The 13,133-nt window shown below is 39.6% G+C and overlaps 2 protein-coding genes across 5 annotated transcripts in view; both read right to left on the bottom strand.

Moving 5' to 3' along the window:
• Positions 1 to 904: 904 nt before the first annotated feature.
• SMIM38 (small integral membrane protein 38) lies at positions 905 to 2,581 on the bottom strand. The gene has a single exon (XM_065683443.1). It carries the CDS (start codon positions 2,579 to 2,581, stop codon positions 2,450 to 2,452), a length of 132 nt encoding a protein of 43 aa, XP_065539515.1. The 3' UTR covers positions 905 to 2,449.
• Positions 2,582 to 2,997: 416 nt separating this feature from the next.
• The window catches only part of TPCN2 (two pore segment channel 2), a 67,717-nt gene continuing 57,581 nt past the window's right edge, over positions 2,998 to 13,133 (bottom strand). For 2 of the 4 annotated variants that reach the window (XR_010613577.1, XR_010613578.1), the window contains 2 exons: positions 6,632 to 6,663; positions 3,087 to 3,158 (listed from right to left, as the gene is read on the bottom strand). Coding sequence is in view for 1 of the 4 variants with exons in the window: in XM_065683436.1 (XP_065539508.1) it covers positions 3,073 to 3,158 (86 nt within the window). In the remaining 3 variants the exon portion in view is untranslated. Of the gene's footprint in view, positions 3,159 to 6,631; positions 6,664 to 7,335; positions 7,463 to 13,133 lie in introns of all 4 variants that reach the window. The other 2 variants (XR_010613576.1, XM_065683436.1) reach the window with 2 other exon arrangements.

Below are 13,133 nucleotides of genomic sequence, written 5' to 3'. Positions count from 1 at the left end.
AGCAGCCTTCCAGTACCTGAAGGGGGCCTATAGGGATGCTGGGGAGGGACTCTTTGTCAGGGACTGTAGTGACAGGACAAGGGGTAATGGGTTAAAACTTAAACAGGAGAAGTTTAAATTGGATATAAGGAGGAAATTCTCCTTCCAGTGAGACACTGGAATCAGTTGCCCAGGGAGGTTGTGTGTGCTCCATCACTGGCGGTGTTCAAGGCCAGGTTGGATGAAGCCTTGTTTGGGATGGTTTAGTGAGAGGTGTCCCTGCCCATGGCAGGGGGGCTGGAACTAGATGATCTTGAGGTCCTTTCCAACCCTAACTCTTCTATGATTCTATGATTATAAAGCTTAAGTACGGGACCAAGTTTGGAAGCTATAAAAGGCAGTGCTCTGAAGTGAATAAAGCTCAGTTTCTGATTACATTAATCAGTGTGCTGTCCCTTGATCTTCTGCAATGGAGAGCAATGAAAATTCAGCTTCTGTAAGAATATGGTCCATAACAAGACCACGCTCTCTGATTTGCATCAAAAATTTCAGATGCTGCTCTGCAGGGATAAAGAAATCTAAGCTGTGAATTCCATACCAGTGTTAGTTCTGTGTATCACCAAATGTTAAAGGCATTAACCCACAACTGTATCACTTCTCATTACTTTTACCTTTTTTAATACTCAATATATAACACTGTCAAATACAATTTCAACATTATTGAAATAAAGGATTAAAAGACTTGCTTCTTCAAGACACTATCAATTTATGTACAAGCTTCGTTTTGCATACAACAGCTAAGAATAGGAACGATTAACTTAAAAAAGAAGAAAAATGGATCACTCTGCCTGTTTTTCCAGCTACTTATTATCAGAGGTATGTCTGCACATCAAGTAGACAACATTTCACTTTTTTTTTGTGGTCTGCTGATGCTGGGAAACAAAAAAAAAAAAAAAAAGGACAGCATCATCAGTAAAATTAAGAACCACGGAAACAGACAAGCAGGTTAGTTACATCTACATTTAATTTATTGTCATTTGTCTCGATTTCAGGTCAATGACATGCATCTTCAGGAATTACAGGCTGGTTTGTAGACTGGTCATCCCCATAAATGAAATCTGAGGCTGAAATCAATTGACCTGACATTTACCTTGTTCCACAGCCTAAACACATAACAGTCGTCAGGGCTGAATTTTAAGGAGGCTTCAAAAGACAAAATGATAAGGGCTGATTAACAGTTACTAACAAGACAAGCCTGTGGGAATGTGAGTCACGAATGGGCCAGAAACATAGGCTGTTACCCAAGCTAAACTCTGATGTCATCATATGAGCTACCAAGAAATACAGAAGCCAGGTTCTGAAGTAGCAACCTTCACTTTCAGATGACACACAAAATTACCCATCCAAAAAGGACTCTATTTTTTTTTTTTTAATATGTTTTAAAGGTGACTGGGACAAGGACACTGCATCTCTCATGCAAGGCAATACAGATTTCCTACTTTTACTGTAGAAAAATACAGTTCTTAAAAGCAGATGTTAAATTCAGCTGTATATATACTAAGACAAGCATCCAAAAATCTTCCCATAACATCTATTTGAAAGCAGACAGTTCACTTGGAACTTTCATTTTGCAAGACAAGCTAACCAAAATATCTCAAGTCATTATGGCCTTGGGAAAGCAGCCAAGTCCTTTGGTGTCTTAGCTCCTTATTAAAGGCTAGAAATGAAGGTACCTTGCAAGACTTTTGAGTCAAAACTCACTGCGTGCCATGCTGTCATGTGCCCTCCTTGCTACTGAAGCACAGCTAGAGTCAGACAATCTCTGTGGCACAGATAAGTTTTACATGAAAGAGACTATTCCAGTGGTATCCAGCTCCTTCTGGCATTCAGATATAATGCCTGCTAAGAAACATGAATGTTCAGCAGGTCAGAGTCAGTTCAACTGACCAGGAGGAACCACAAAGAATTTTAATGAACCAGCCAGTCAGGTAAAAACCCACTCCTGTAAGTCCACGCAGTGGCACTTGGGTACTGAGTTTGGCCAGTGATCTTCAGCTTCCTTCAGAAGCTGTCAGTTGTTATATCCAGGCAGGCTGTGCAGCTGCAGTCAGTCCAGCAGGCAGCATGCCATCACGTGCCACAGATCAAGACCAGGCCACTGGCAGTCTTGGACTGCCCAGTAATAGGATTCCTTCCAGCTCGTCCAGAGCATTTACTTGGCACAAGTCCACAAGTCTGCTCACAACAACAAATTCATGCCTGAGTCAAATAACTTCCTATCAAACTCAATCAGTTGTCATTTTTCTCCCCTCTGTCAGCAGGAGGCTTTCTGAAGAATTTTCACTTGTTACAGCCTCAACAGCTCATTTCTCTCTCATCAGATCCCAAGGTAAAATCTGCTGTAGCTCTATTTACCTTATCCAGTTCCCCCTATTGTCAATTGAAATCCCAACAAGCCTTTTGAAGTTTCTTAGTCCCCTTTTCTTGTGTCAGGAAACCTTCGGGACAGTTTATAATCTATATAAGCACTAAGACAGGACCACAAAATGAACCGTATTAATATAATGACAACCAGTAAAATCATCAAAAGGGCTGATTCCATATTTAAGCTAGAATAATGAGGTAATGCAAAATAAAAAAAAAATCTGGGAGGTCTAATTATATAAATGCAGTATTCAGTTCTGTGCGGCCAGCCCAGCAATTCCTGTAGAATTCCAACCAAAGTGATCTCACTGGCATGTGAGAGAAGAGTCCAGCTGACAGATTTGGGACATGTAACGTACTATTTAGTCAAGAGGCCCCATGTGCTATTCATAAAGAATTAACAACTCTTATATTGACAATGACAGTATTGTCAGAAGACCTTTGGAAGGGGAAAAAACCCTCCATAAACTCAGTCTCTGTGAGGTTGGACTTCTCTCTTCTTTTTTTTTTTTTTGCCCCTTTTTTCCAGTGCTGATGTAATCTCCAAACATCTCCAGCAGCAGCTGCTTGGCGAAACCAGGCACCTTCTCCCTAGTCCCTTTCAGCAGCACACGCAGCACTTTCCAGCTCCCTCAAGACAATCAGGGCCTTTCTTTCACCAATTAGCTATCACTTCAAGAGCGCTGCGCTGTCCAACGAGCTCTGAAGAATGGTCTTTGCAGGAAACAACACTGGAGGAGCTGGGTTTTTTTTCCCTAGACAAATTAAAAGGGGAAGAAGGGAGGGAGGGGGGAGATGAAAAAAAAAGGCACAACAAAACAAATCAGAACATAGAAGCTGTCCAAAATCGCTCATTTAGTACATTGATAAATGCAGAAATGTCCTCAAGAGCCACTGCTGGAGCAAGGCACACACAAAAAAAAATGCTCCTGCTTTCTTCAGGAGATAGTTTGTTTGGTTGAATATGTTAAACAGGTTTGATAGAAAGAAAGGCTTTTGTTACAGCAAGTCTCTCAGCTATATGAAATAAAAGGGAAAGAAACTCCTGTGAGATTCTGTTCTATTTCCTCATTTGGCTCTCCAAGGGTAAAGCAGCATTATTTGAAGTAGACATTATAGGAAAGAACACAGTGTAGTTCACTTTAAATATAGATGATGAAATGAGTAATTATCAGAACTGCTAAGATCTTTTTGAACACTTTTTGAACATACTCAACTAGCAAGCTCCTTTCCACAGAAACCACACTTTCCATCTAAAAAGAACTTAAAGCCTCTTTCAGAGATACAGCTCTGTGAATTTTACATTCTTTTTCCTTTAAAATCAGGGAATAGGTACAGGAACACTTGGAGATGCTTGCTGAGGCCAAGTCCCTATTAGAATAAGTTCAATCTCTAGGAACCAGTTAAGGAAAAACCAAGGAACTTGTATAGATGTTTGAACCTTGCCTGGACTTCATGAACTGGACCTGGGCAAGCAGAGTTGTGAAGACAAAAATGTGAAGATGAGCACTAAGTGAAATGACTTGGACAAGGTACAAGCAATAGCACAGTGTCAGGACTGCTTCCCCAGTTGTCAGAACTCTGCCTTGAACCAAAATGTCATACCTAAATATCGAGTGTTAGTATTCTCTTACAGTACCATTTGCTGGTCAAATTTGTCCTGATTGGGTAACTTCACGAGATTACAACATGTTCTACAAGGGCAACACAAATAAATTTATATACATAAAGATTAGCAGTCTGTTCCTTTTTATGACTGTGTATCAGAAGCAGAACTCCAGGCATTGTAAACAGTTAAATGGCATGGCAAAGCAAATACTGTGAGGAGTTTCAGGGGTTTGTTCACACTAATGGGTGCTCTTAACTACTATGGGGATTTTTTTTAATGGAGTTGGAAAGTGTCACAACTGATCAGATTGCTCAAAAAGAAAGAGTGATGTATGACCCTACATGCATTTATGAAAGAACGCGAATGAACTCAAATTCTTCTGCACGGGAAGGCTCAACCAAGGGATGAGTACACACAATCAGGATTAAGAAGGAATCTTTGTGGAGGTGCACTGAACAATGAGTGTCTTTTTATACCTACAGACTTCAAAAGATGCTGAGTTTAAAGGGACTACTGCTTTCAACTAGCTAAGATGTCGCTGAAAAAATGCAGCGGGCAGGAGAGAACAAACATTTACACAGAGATGTTACTAGGGCCACCTCCAGTTATAGGAAAAAGGATGAAAGGGACCCAAAGGTCTGCCAGCTTGCCCTGAAGCAAGATCAACTACGCCATTCCTGACAGCTGTTTCTCTAACCTGCTTTTTTAAGAAACTTATATCCACACAGATCAGAAGAAAGGAAATTTTCACTTCATCTGAGAGGGATTTAAGAAGGAAAACCAGTTTGACAAATTGTTTGGTGGCTTTATCTGCTACACTACAACCACTGTGAGCCCACAGCCAGGGGTTCTACTGTATATACTCACTTGGGCAACTGGCTTATTCTGTAGCTGTAATTTCTTGGTTGAGGCAATGAGATCTGCCTTTTTTTCAGAAAGCACACACCTGTGTGTCTGTCTCCTCTGGATGGATGTGATTGCTATACCTGACAGTGCATCTTTTGTGACAATAATCTTCCTTTACCCTGGTGCTGTCCTGCTGTCCACTCTCAAGCAGCATCACTGACAACCACCAACAGGATTTTACCATTTTCAATATTATAGAATCAGACAGGTTGGAAAAGACCTTTAAGATCATCAAGTCCAACCTTTACCCCAGGACTGCCAAGTCCACCACTAAACCACACCACTGAGGGCCTCGTCTACATTGGTGTGTCAACACCTCCAGGGACAGTGACTCCTCCACTGCCCTGGGTGCCTGTTCCAATGCCTGAACACCCTCTCTGTGAAGAAATTGTTCCTAATATCCAATCTAAACCTCCCCTGTCACAACAACTGCCAATGACAGTCCAATGGGACTGTCAGGTAACTCGGCACATCTTATGTCTTGGCCATCAGCTCCAGCTAAATCTGCTGGCAGAGAGAAGCCCGGTGGTTATCTAAGGGCACATGAAGTACGAATTGCGGGTTCACTCCAGTGCCAAGTGAACAGGTGCCTCCTCCATGGTTCACAAGTGGTTCTCAGCTATGTCACCTCCAGCATTGCCCAAGAGGTGTCAAAGCCAGAACAGAAACCACACAACCCTCACACCTGGTGCTTGGTTTTGCCTGGGACAGGCTGACAAAGCCGGGTAAGCTTCCACAGGCTGCCTGCTCAATAGCAGGTTTATGGCTCCACATGCCACGGCTGTCAACTTGGCACTCTTCGTAGGTACTCCATTTATTCACACAAAGGAATACTGCATTTCAGTTGCTGAAGATGGAAGGAGAGTGCTTTCCTGCTTAAATTTCACTTCTGAGGACAGATTTCCTCCCACAGAAAATGAATGGCACAGCATAAGTAAGACGAATCTGCATGCCAGATAAAAAGGCTGGGTGGCTAGAGTTTAAAAAATGCAGCTTAATATGGAGAGCTGTTCTTCCCTTTTTTGTGAAGTAGCTTGACAGTGAGTGAGGAAGAGCACTATGAAAGCCTAGATGCTGATAATTATTATTTGGATTTCCCAAAATCTACTTTTTCACACAGTAGATGTTCCTAAGACCTGGCTTTGCTTTTTATGATTTGCCCTTTTGAAGAATGAATGCGGTCTCACACATAAAAGCATCCTCTCTGTTCAGAGTTTATTTTGCTACTATCGTTTTGCAACTAATCATACCTCTAGAGAACAATGGCACGATAGAACAGTATCCCTGATGGGTGATATTTTATTACTAATGTATGTTTTCATCGTGTAACCAACACTATTACTTCTGCTATAAATGTTTATTAAAATCCTTTAATTTGAAACTATGTCTGAGACAGATTTCATATTTTGCTTTTAAATTATCACATAATTAATTGCCCTGGTAATCAATGCCCAATGAAGGGTAAAAAAAGAAGATATTATGAATTCTTGCTGACCTTTAAAATGTAAGGCAACAGATTTCACATCTAATTTTCCAGTTCCAACTATAAAGCAGTCTATCTCCTAAAATATCACTCCATTCCTAAAATCTTCAAATTATCAAGTGAAGTTACAAGCAACAAAGCAGAAAACAACAATCACAAAACACCCACTCTTATCATCTGTTGAAGTATATCCCAAAGCATTATTATAAAAAATAGGCTATTTGACTTACTGTTTTTACCCCACATTCAGAAGTCAGGATATCTACAAAAGAAAAACACAAAGAGTTGCAGGTGTTGGAATGGCTAACGAAGTTCTCAGTTCACTGCTAAGAAGAGCAAAACCCAAGACCAGCACTTATCTCTCAGAATCACGTGCCTCCTATAGTTATCAGAGTCAAAAAGGCACCTTGCTACAGTTTACATACGTGAAAGCTCCTGAGCAAGCAATTCTAAGTCACATTGAAAACAAAATGCCACTTCAAAGGGGCCAAATCAACGTATTCCTACCTTTAGAGGACAAAATCTGACAAAGTCAATTGCTGTTTGAAATAACTTGTGTTAATATGCACATATCAAGATCATTCAATGTTGCATTGAAGCAAAGGAAAGCAAACACCTGCCCCACTGGTTTTCTACTGGAAAATCCCCAGCAAACATACTCCTCCCACTACAGTCAGTTCCAGATGCCCACTGCCATGATCAAGAAAAAACAAGAACAGAAATAAGATACTTCATCTATTACATATTTCTTCTCTTAAGAATTACTTTAGTGTCCATAAAACCAGAAGCATTTGTAAAACTATAGCTCATCCTTGAAGGCCTGACAGTCAAAAGTAAGATTTAAAGGCACAGATCCTAGAAGAAACAATAATAAAAGTGAGAAGAGTACTAGGAGGAAATGGATCAAAACCTTATCAGTCTTAAAAGTGATTACCTGAGGACATCTGTATTTTAAACAAGACTTGATGAGACTTTCACTGTTACTCTGTTGTCACCTCCATACGCTGCTGCAGTGCTCAGCAGGAGGATCTTGCTTCCTTTTCATTGATGGGAATTTCTTACTAGGAGTGAGATCAGAACATGATCTACAAGTAGCAGAACAGACCACCTGCATGCCATTATATTTAATCACACTGATTAATTAAGAAGTGCATTAATATCCAAAAAAACTCCACCTAATGGTGAACAAACAGAAAAATACAAAACTATTTAGCCACTCACAGGAAAAAACAGCATAAATATTTAGAATTTATGTTTCCAAATTCAGAATAGCTTATTATCAGGCAATTATTATATCCATTTCTCTCTTTAGCCGCCAGAGACCAACACAAGTTGCTAAGTCTTCACACTCAGCTGCGTAACTTTTTGGTTGGAGAGAACCTCTCGATTTTGCTGGGGAAATTAAGGAATTCTCACTGAATGCAATCAGACATAATGGATCTAGCCCTAAACCATCCTTTCTCAGTGCTCTCCTTTCATCAGCGGGTTTTGGGGTTTTTGTCTTTGGCAGATTAAGCCCTCACAGAAGGGGGCTGCTACATGCTGCATCTCCTCAAGCTCCACTTGGACAATGCTCCTTCCATGCTCTACTAAGAAGAGATCAGATCAAAACCTGTCTCTGGTCTACAGTTAAATTTGGTGTTTCTAGTTGTCATTTGATTTGACAGCTTAAGCCACTATTGACAGAAACGAACAGTGACACAACCACCATTTCCATGCAAGGTCCAGCATGTGATAAACTTAACTATTAAATACAAGTTCAAGGGTAAAGTTTTAGCTATATGTCATAGGCAAAATGTGCTCTGACAAAATACAGACCACGGAAAGAACTCGAGGATGGTATCACACCACCCACAAAACTCAAAAAAACCCCAACCTGTTTACTTTCTATCACTTATCAAGGATAACATTTCACATGCTGCACCGACATAGCTCCCAGCTTCGTTTTTCTCTTTTAAAATGCAATTACATTTCTTTAAAGGTATATTTGAAATATTTCTTATAAAGGTCTACTTGGAAATTAACAGGTTTTTGGAAACTATGAAGATAGATGATCAAAAAGTAAGTCTGCATTCAGCAAGGTCCTTATTAAGTATAACTAGAAAAAAAACCCAACCTTATTTAAAACCATGCGAATAATAACGAATTATCAGACCCACTATTATCATACTAAAAACCAAAAAAAAAATGGTGTGGGATTGCATGGCTTAGGCTTTATGCTTTGGCTTTGTCTCCTTACTCATTTGCTTTCTTAAGTCTCCTTTTTGATAGCCACCCAACACCAGATTTACAATAAGCACAGGCTGGTCTGACTAGCTCTGATTTTGGAAGTTTCCATATTCCAGTCTGAACTTTGCATCAGAGGCTTTGTGGCCAGAGCAGAGTCAGGCATTCAGCAAACTATATTGTGTTTTGAACACGTTTTTCATTCTCCTAACAGGTCCTCCTGTTATTTTTCAAGTCTCTTTGCACACAAAAAGAAGGGGAGCTGAGGCAAACAAGGGAAGAAAAGAGTCCATTTGAAAAAATTACACTGCTAGATTACAAGAGTTGAAAGCTGGTATGTAACTTTGCTCCGGGTGATCAAACTGCTAATCAGGAATGCTGTCGGGAACAGAATGGAATTCCAAATAAATTAGCCATGTCCAAGAAGCCAATACAACACAGGATTAAGGCTCACAAAGAAAACAAATTTATTCAGCCTACTTTATCAGAATTCTTAATAACGTGTACTAGTTTTTCTCATCGCAGGCTGAGTTCTTCCACTGGAACAGTGTGGAGAAGGAAAAATGAGTCACACTTCATAAATCTCCTACTTGTACAGACACCTAAAAATGTTATATAGTGTGAGACACACAATACCATTATATAGAGATACATATGCACATCAGAGCTACACAAGAAATGTGCGTATTTCTATCTCCAAATTTATTTCCAAGGCACCTAACTGAAGAAAAGACACTACACAATTGTGTGAAAATCCACAAAGCTGAAGAAAAAAGATTAGAACTGTATTTATCGCCACAACAAAATGAGCTTGGATACCACAGTATATAAGCCATTGAATTAAATCACCAACTATGAAAATAAATCTCTCTCTTGCCTGAGCATCACTTTTTTATTAAGAATCAAGAGAAAAAAATGTCCACACAGTGCAGTGAGAAATACTATTGAGAAGGTACTGTCTGCAACTCAAATCCATGCTCTATTTTGGCCACTGACAGCATCTCAGAGAAACATTTCAGAATGGTTTGTGCCAAAATCACAACACTGAAATATGGACTTCAGTTTTTGCTTTTCCTTGAATTGGGATTTTAATCTTTATCAGACTGGTTCTTCTTATTGACAAAATAGAAATGGCAATGAGCTTTTTATCTATACAGGAAATTGAAGACAGAACTGGGCTTTTTGGAGCAGTTTTGTAAAAATTAAAAAATAACTATTTGATGGTTGAACTAGATGAGCTTTGAAGGTCCCTTCCAACCCAAACCATTCTGTGATTCTATGGTTCTATCGAAAAAAAAAAAAAAAAAAAAGTTAAAGTATTCGCAACAAGTACTTCATGCAGAATCTAGGCCCATTCTGAAAAAAACAAAACAAAACAACAAAAAACCCCCACAAAAAAATGACCCAAACAGGTAAGGCATGAACATATTCTAAACTTCAAGCCACGTATTGTCTAGTATTCTTATTCACTGGAAGAGACTGAAAACCGTTTGCATGTCCATGCCTCTGCCATCTTACCTTGCAAATCCATGCATGTGCATGCATGGACTTCCTGTAATAAAATTCATCAAGCAAACCACAAGTTGAGCATGTGTGTTTAGGATTAATTTATCTGGTGGTTTCCAGACATGGCACTGCCCTGCTTTCCTTATGACCAAACTGCAAAAACAATTTGATATCATGGTTAGTTTGTCAGGTATTTTCCAAAGACATTTTTGTCCCAGAGAAGGGGGACTCCTCTTGATGCACCATTTGTGTCCCCTCCTTTTCTCATACTGAAACGACCTAAAAATTATTTACTATCATACATCATAATCATAGAATGGTTTGGGTTGGAAGGCTCCTTAAAACTCACCCAGTTCCAACCCCCTGCCATGGGCAGGGACGCCTTCCACTAGACCAGGTTGCTCCAAGCTCTGTCCAACCTGGCCCTGAACACTGCCAGGGAAGCTTCCCTGGGCACCCTGGGCCAGCGCCTCACCACCATCACAGGGAAGAACTTCTGCCTAAGATCTCATGTCCATCTCCCCTCTGTCAGGTTAAAGCCATTCCCCTCCTTGTCCTGTCACTACATGCCCTTGTCAAAGGTACCTCATCACTGTATTTACTGTCTTACTCAAGCACAAAAGTACACACTTCTACCAATGTGACTTAGTGTAAGATTTTTTTTGCCTCACTGTAAGAAGATAATTGCACAAATGGAAAGAAAAGCACATACCCCTCAAATCACCTTCTCTGGAAATGCATCCTCATCAGAGAGTGAGGGTCAAATGATGCTGCACCATCAAGGCATGTGACTGGAAGGGTTCTCTCCATTACAGGCACATAAATAACCACTGGATTTGAGTGAAATATTTTAGGGGGAAATATAAATTGTGTTGTTTTCTCAGGAAAATAAAACAACAAGCACAAACAAAATTTTCCATGAAGCCCAAGGAAAAGTGTTCGCTCTAATTTTTAAAAGTCCCTTTAAACAGGAAACAGATTAATGTTACTAACTACTGAAAGAAATGCTTTGATCCACAGAACAGCAGAAAAGACATTTTTCCACCTAAGTCAATTTGCCAGAGCTTTGGTATACATCCATAAATAGCTTCAAATCACTGGAGATGGCAGTACAGGCAAATGAACTAAAAACATGTTTAAATGGTCTAAAAGACATTACCCTGTTCTACCTTGATGTGCCACACAGTGCTGTATAAACTTGTATTAATGGAAGATTCATGCACTCAACATAAGCACACATGCAAGTGCTTGGAGAATTGGGATAGATTTCTGCATTTCCAGGCTATAGACACTGGATTTGTGAGGGAAGAAAGGAGGATGTTCACTGGCAATGAGCAGCACTGCTCCACTTCCTTGCTCTTGGCTGACCATGTTCTGGGTTACCACATGAAATCTTTGGCTTGCCAAAACCATGTCACAAATTATAGTTTGATCAGCAAGTGCATTCCCTTTTGTACCCTAAAACCAGGATGTTTGGATTGCATTGGATGTTTTGGGGTTTCTTCTTTTAAAAACCACAGAAAATAAAGCAAGTAGGTGAAAGGTAACTGTATCACTTCACACACACAAGCTACCCTCTGATTACAACTACTTAAGATATTCAGCAGCCTTAAAACAATACCTTTTTTTAACTGACAAACCCAGACGGCATTCACAGCTATTTGCGATGACAAATGCCCTTTGAAAGAGTTAATAGGCAAAGGTTTGTCCTGGCAATGAATAGGGCTACCTTTAATTGATCCAAGAGCCTTAGAGAGCGGTCTTCTAGCGTGATGATGTATTTGGGTTGCAAATAGGCCAAAATAAGCATAAAGAAAATCTGTAAGACCATGAGACCTTTCATTTTTTTCATTGCAGGGAGGGGAGGGAAGGAGGGAACTGCTGCGGAAAATGAGAGAACTAAGCTGGGATTATCTTTGTGCTCTGGCACTTAAAACAGATAAAACGACAGAATATTTGAGGAAAAGAGAGGAAGTGATCAGCCCATAATTCTAAGAATAGAAGTCAGGATCCATGAAAACATACAGAACAAGGCTTTTCTTCAGACAAATAATTAAATAAATAAAGAGGAGATGACCTAATGGGATAAAGAAACATTGATTAAAGAAATACCCCAAGGGAGAAAGATATTCCATCAGCTTTGACAAACACTGCATGGCCCTGCATTCCCTCTAAACTTCTTAAGTGAGGAGTGGGGGGAAATCTGGAGAAGAGGCAGTCACATGGATCCATTTATAGTTTTTCCCCTCAGTCTTTGTTCATCTTTTACATGGTCTTATTCAAGATGCACAGGAAATTTGTACACAAGAAGTGGCTCACAACATTGAACACGATGGGTTAGAAGGAAGCATTACTTCCTAAGCAGCCAAAGAAGAAATAAAAATCCATTTTTAGAAGCAATATAAAATCTATTTAGTCATATTTTTTTCTTTCTGAGACTTATTAAACACTAATATTACTGAATAATTATAAATAAATTAATTTAGTCACACTTTAACTAGCTTTTCATCATAAACTCAATTTTGGCAGCATCCCTTCCTCATTTAGCAATAGCTAAACTGATTTTCTTGAACTTTCACAGGTGCAAACATTATGCCAAGGTAGAATTTTTCTGGAAAGTCTGATGCAAATCAGACAAGGAAACTCCTAGACTAAAAGGCTATTTTAAAATGGAATTTATGTGTAAACATATTATCAGTAACTCAGGGGGAAAAAAGTCAAGTAGAAAGATGCTGGGATCTGACATTTTCTGAGAAGACAGATGTGGGAGGAGCTAGGAAAAAAGTTGACACTGCTCCTTGAAAATAAAAAAGCAGAACAATAAAATATACCACTCCAATATATGCATCCAGATGCATAAGGAGATCTAAGTCAAGTCTACTTTCAATTCACAACAGGGAAGAGAGAAGCTGTTCTCAAATTCTCCTCAAACAGTTCAACCCACAGCCATGAACAAGTCCTCTTCCAGAAGGAAATCGAAAAGAAATACAGTCTTCATTG

This window comes from Lathamus discolor, chromosome 6 (genome assembly GCF_037157495.1).
Source record: "Lathamus discolor isolate bLatDis1 chromosome 6, bLatDis1.hap1, whole genome shotgun sequence".
Classification (NCBI taxonomy): domain Eukaryota; kingdom Metazoa; phylum Chordata; class Aves; order Psittaciformes; family Psittacidae; genus Lathamus; species Lathamus discolor.
Note: the sequence above shows the minus strand (reverse complement) of the source record. Positions and strands in the feature narration are given on the sequence as shown.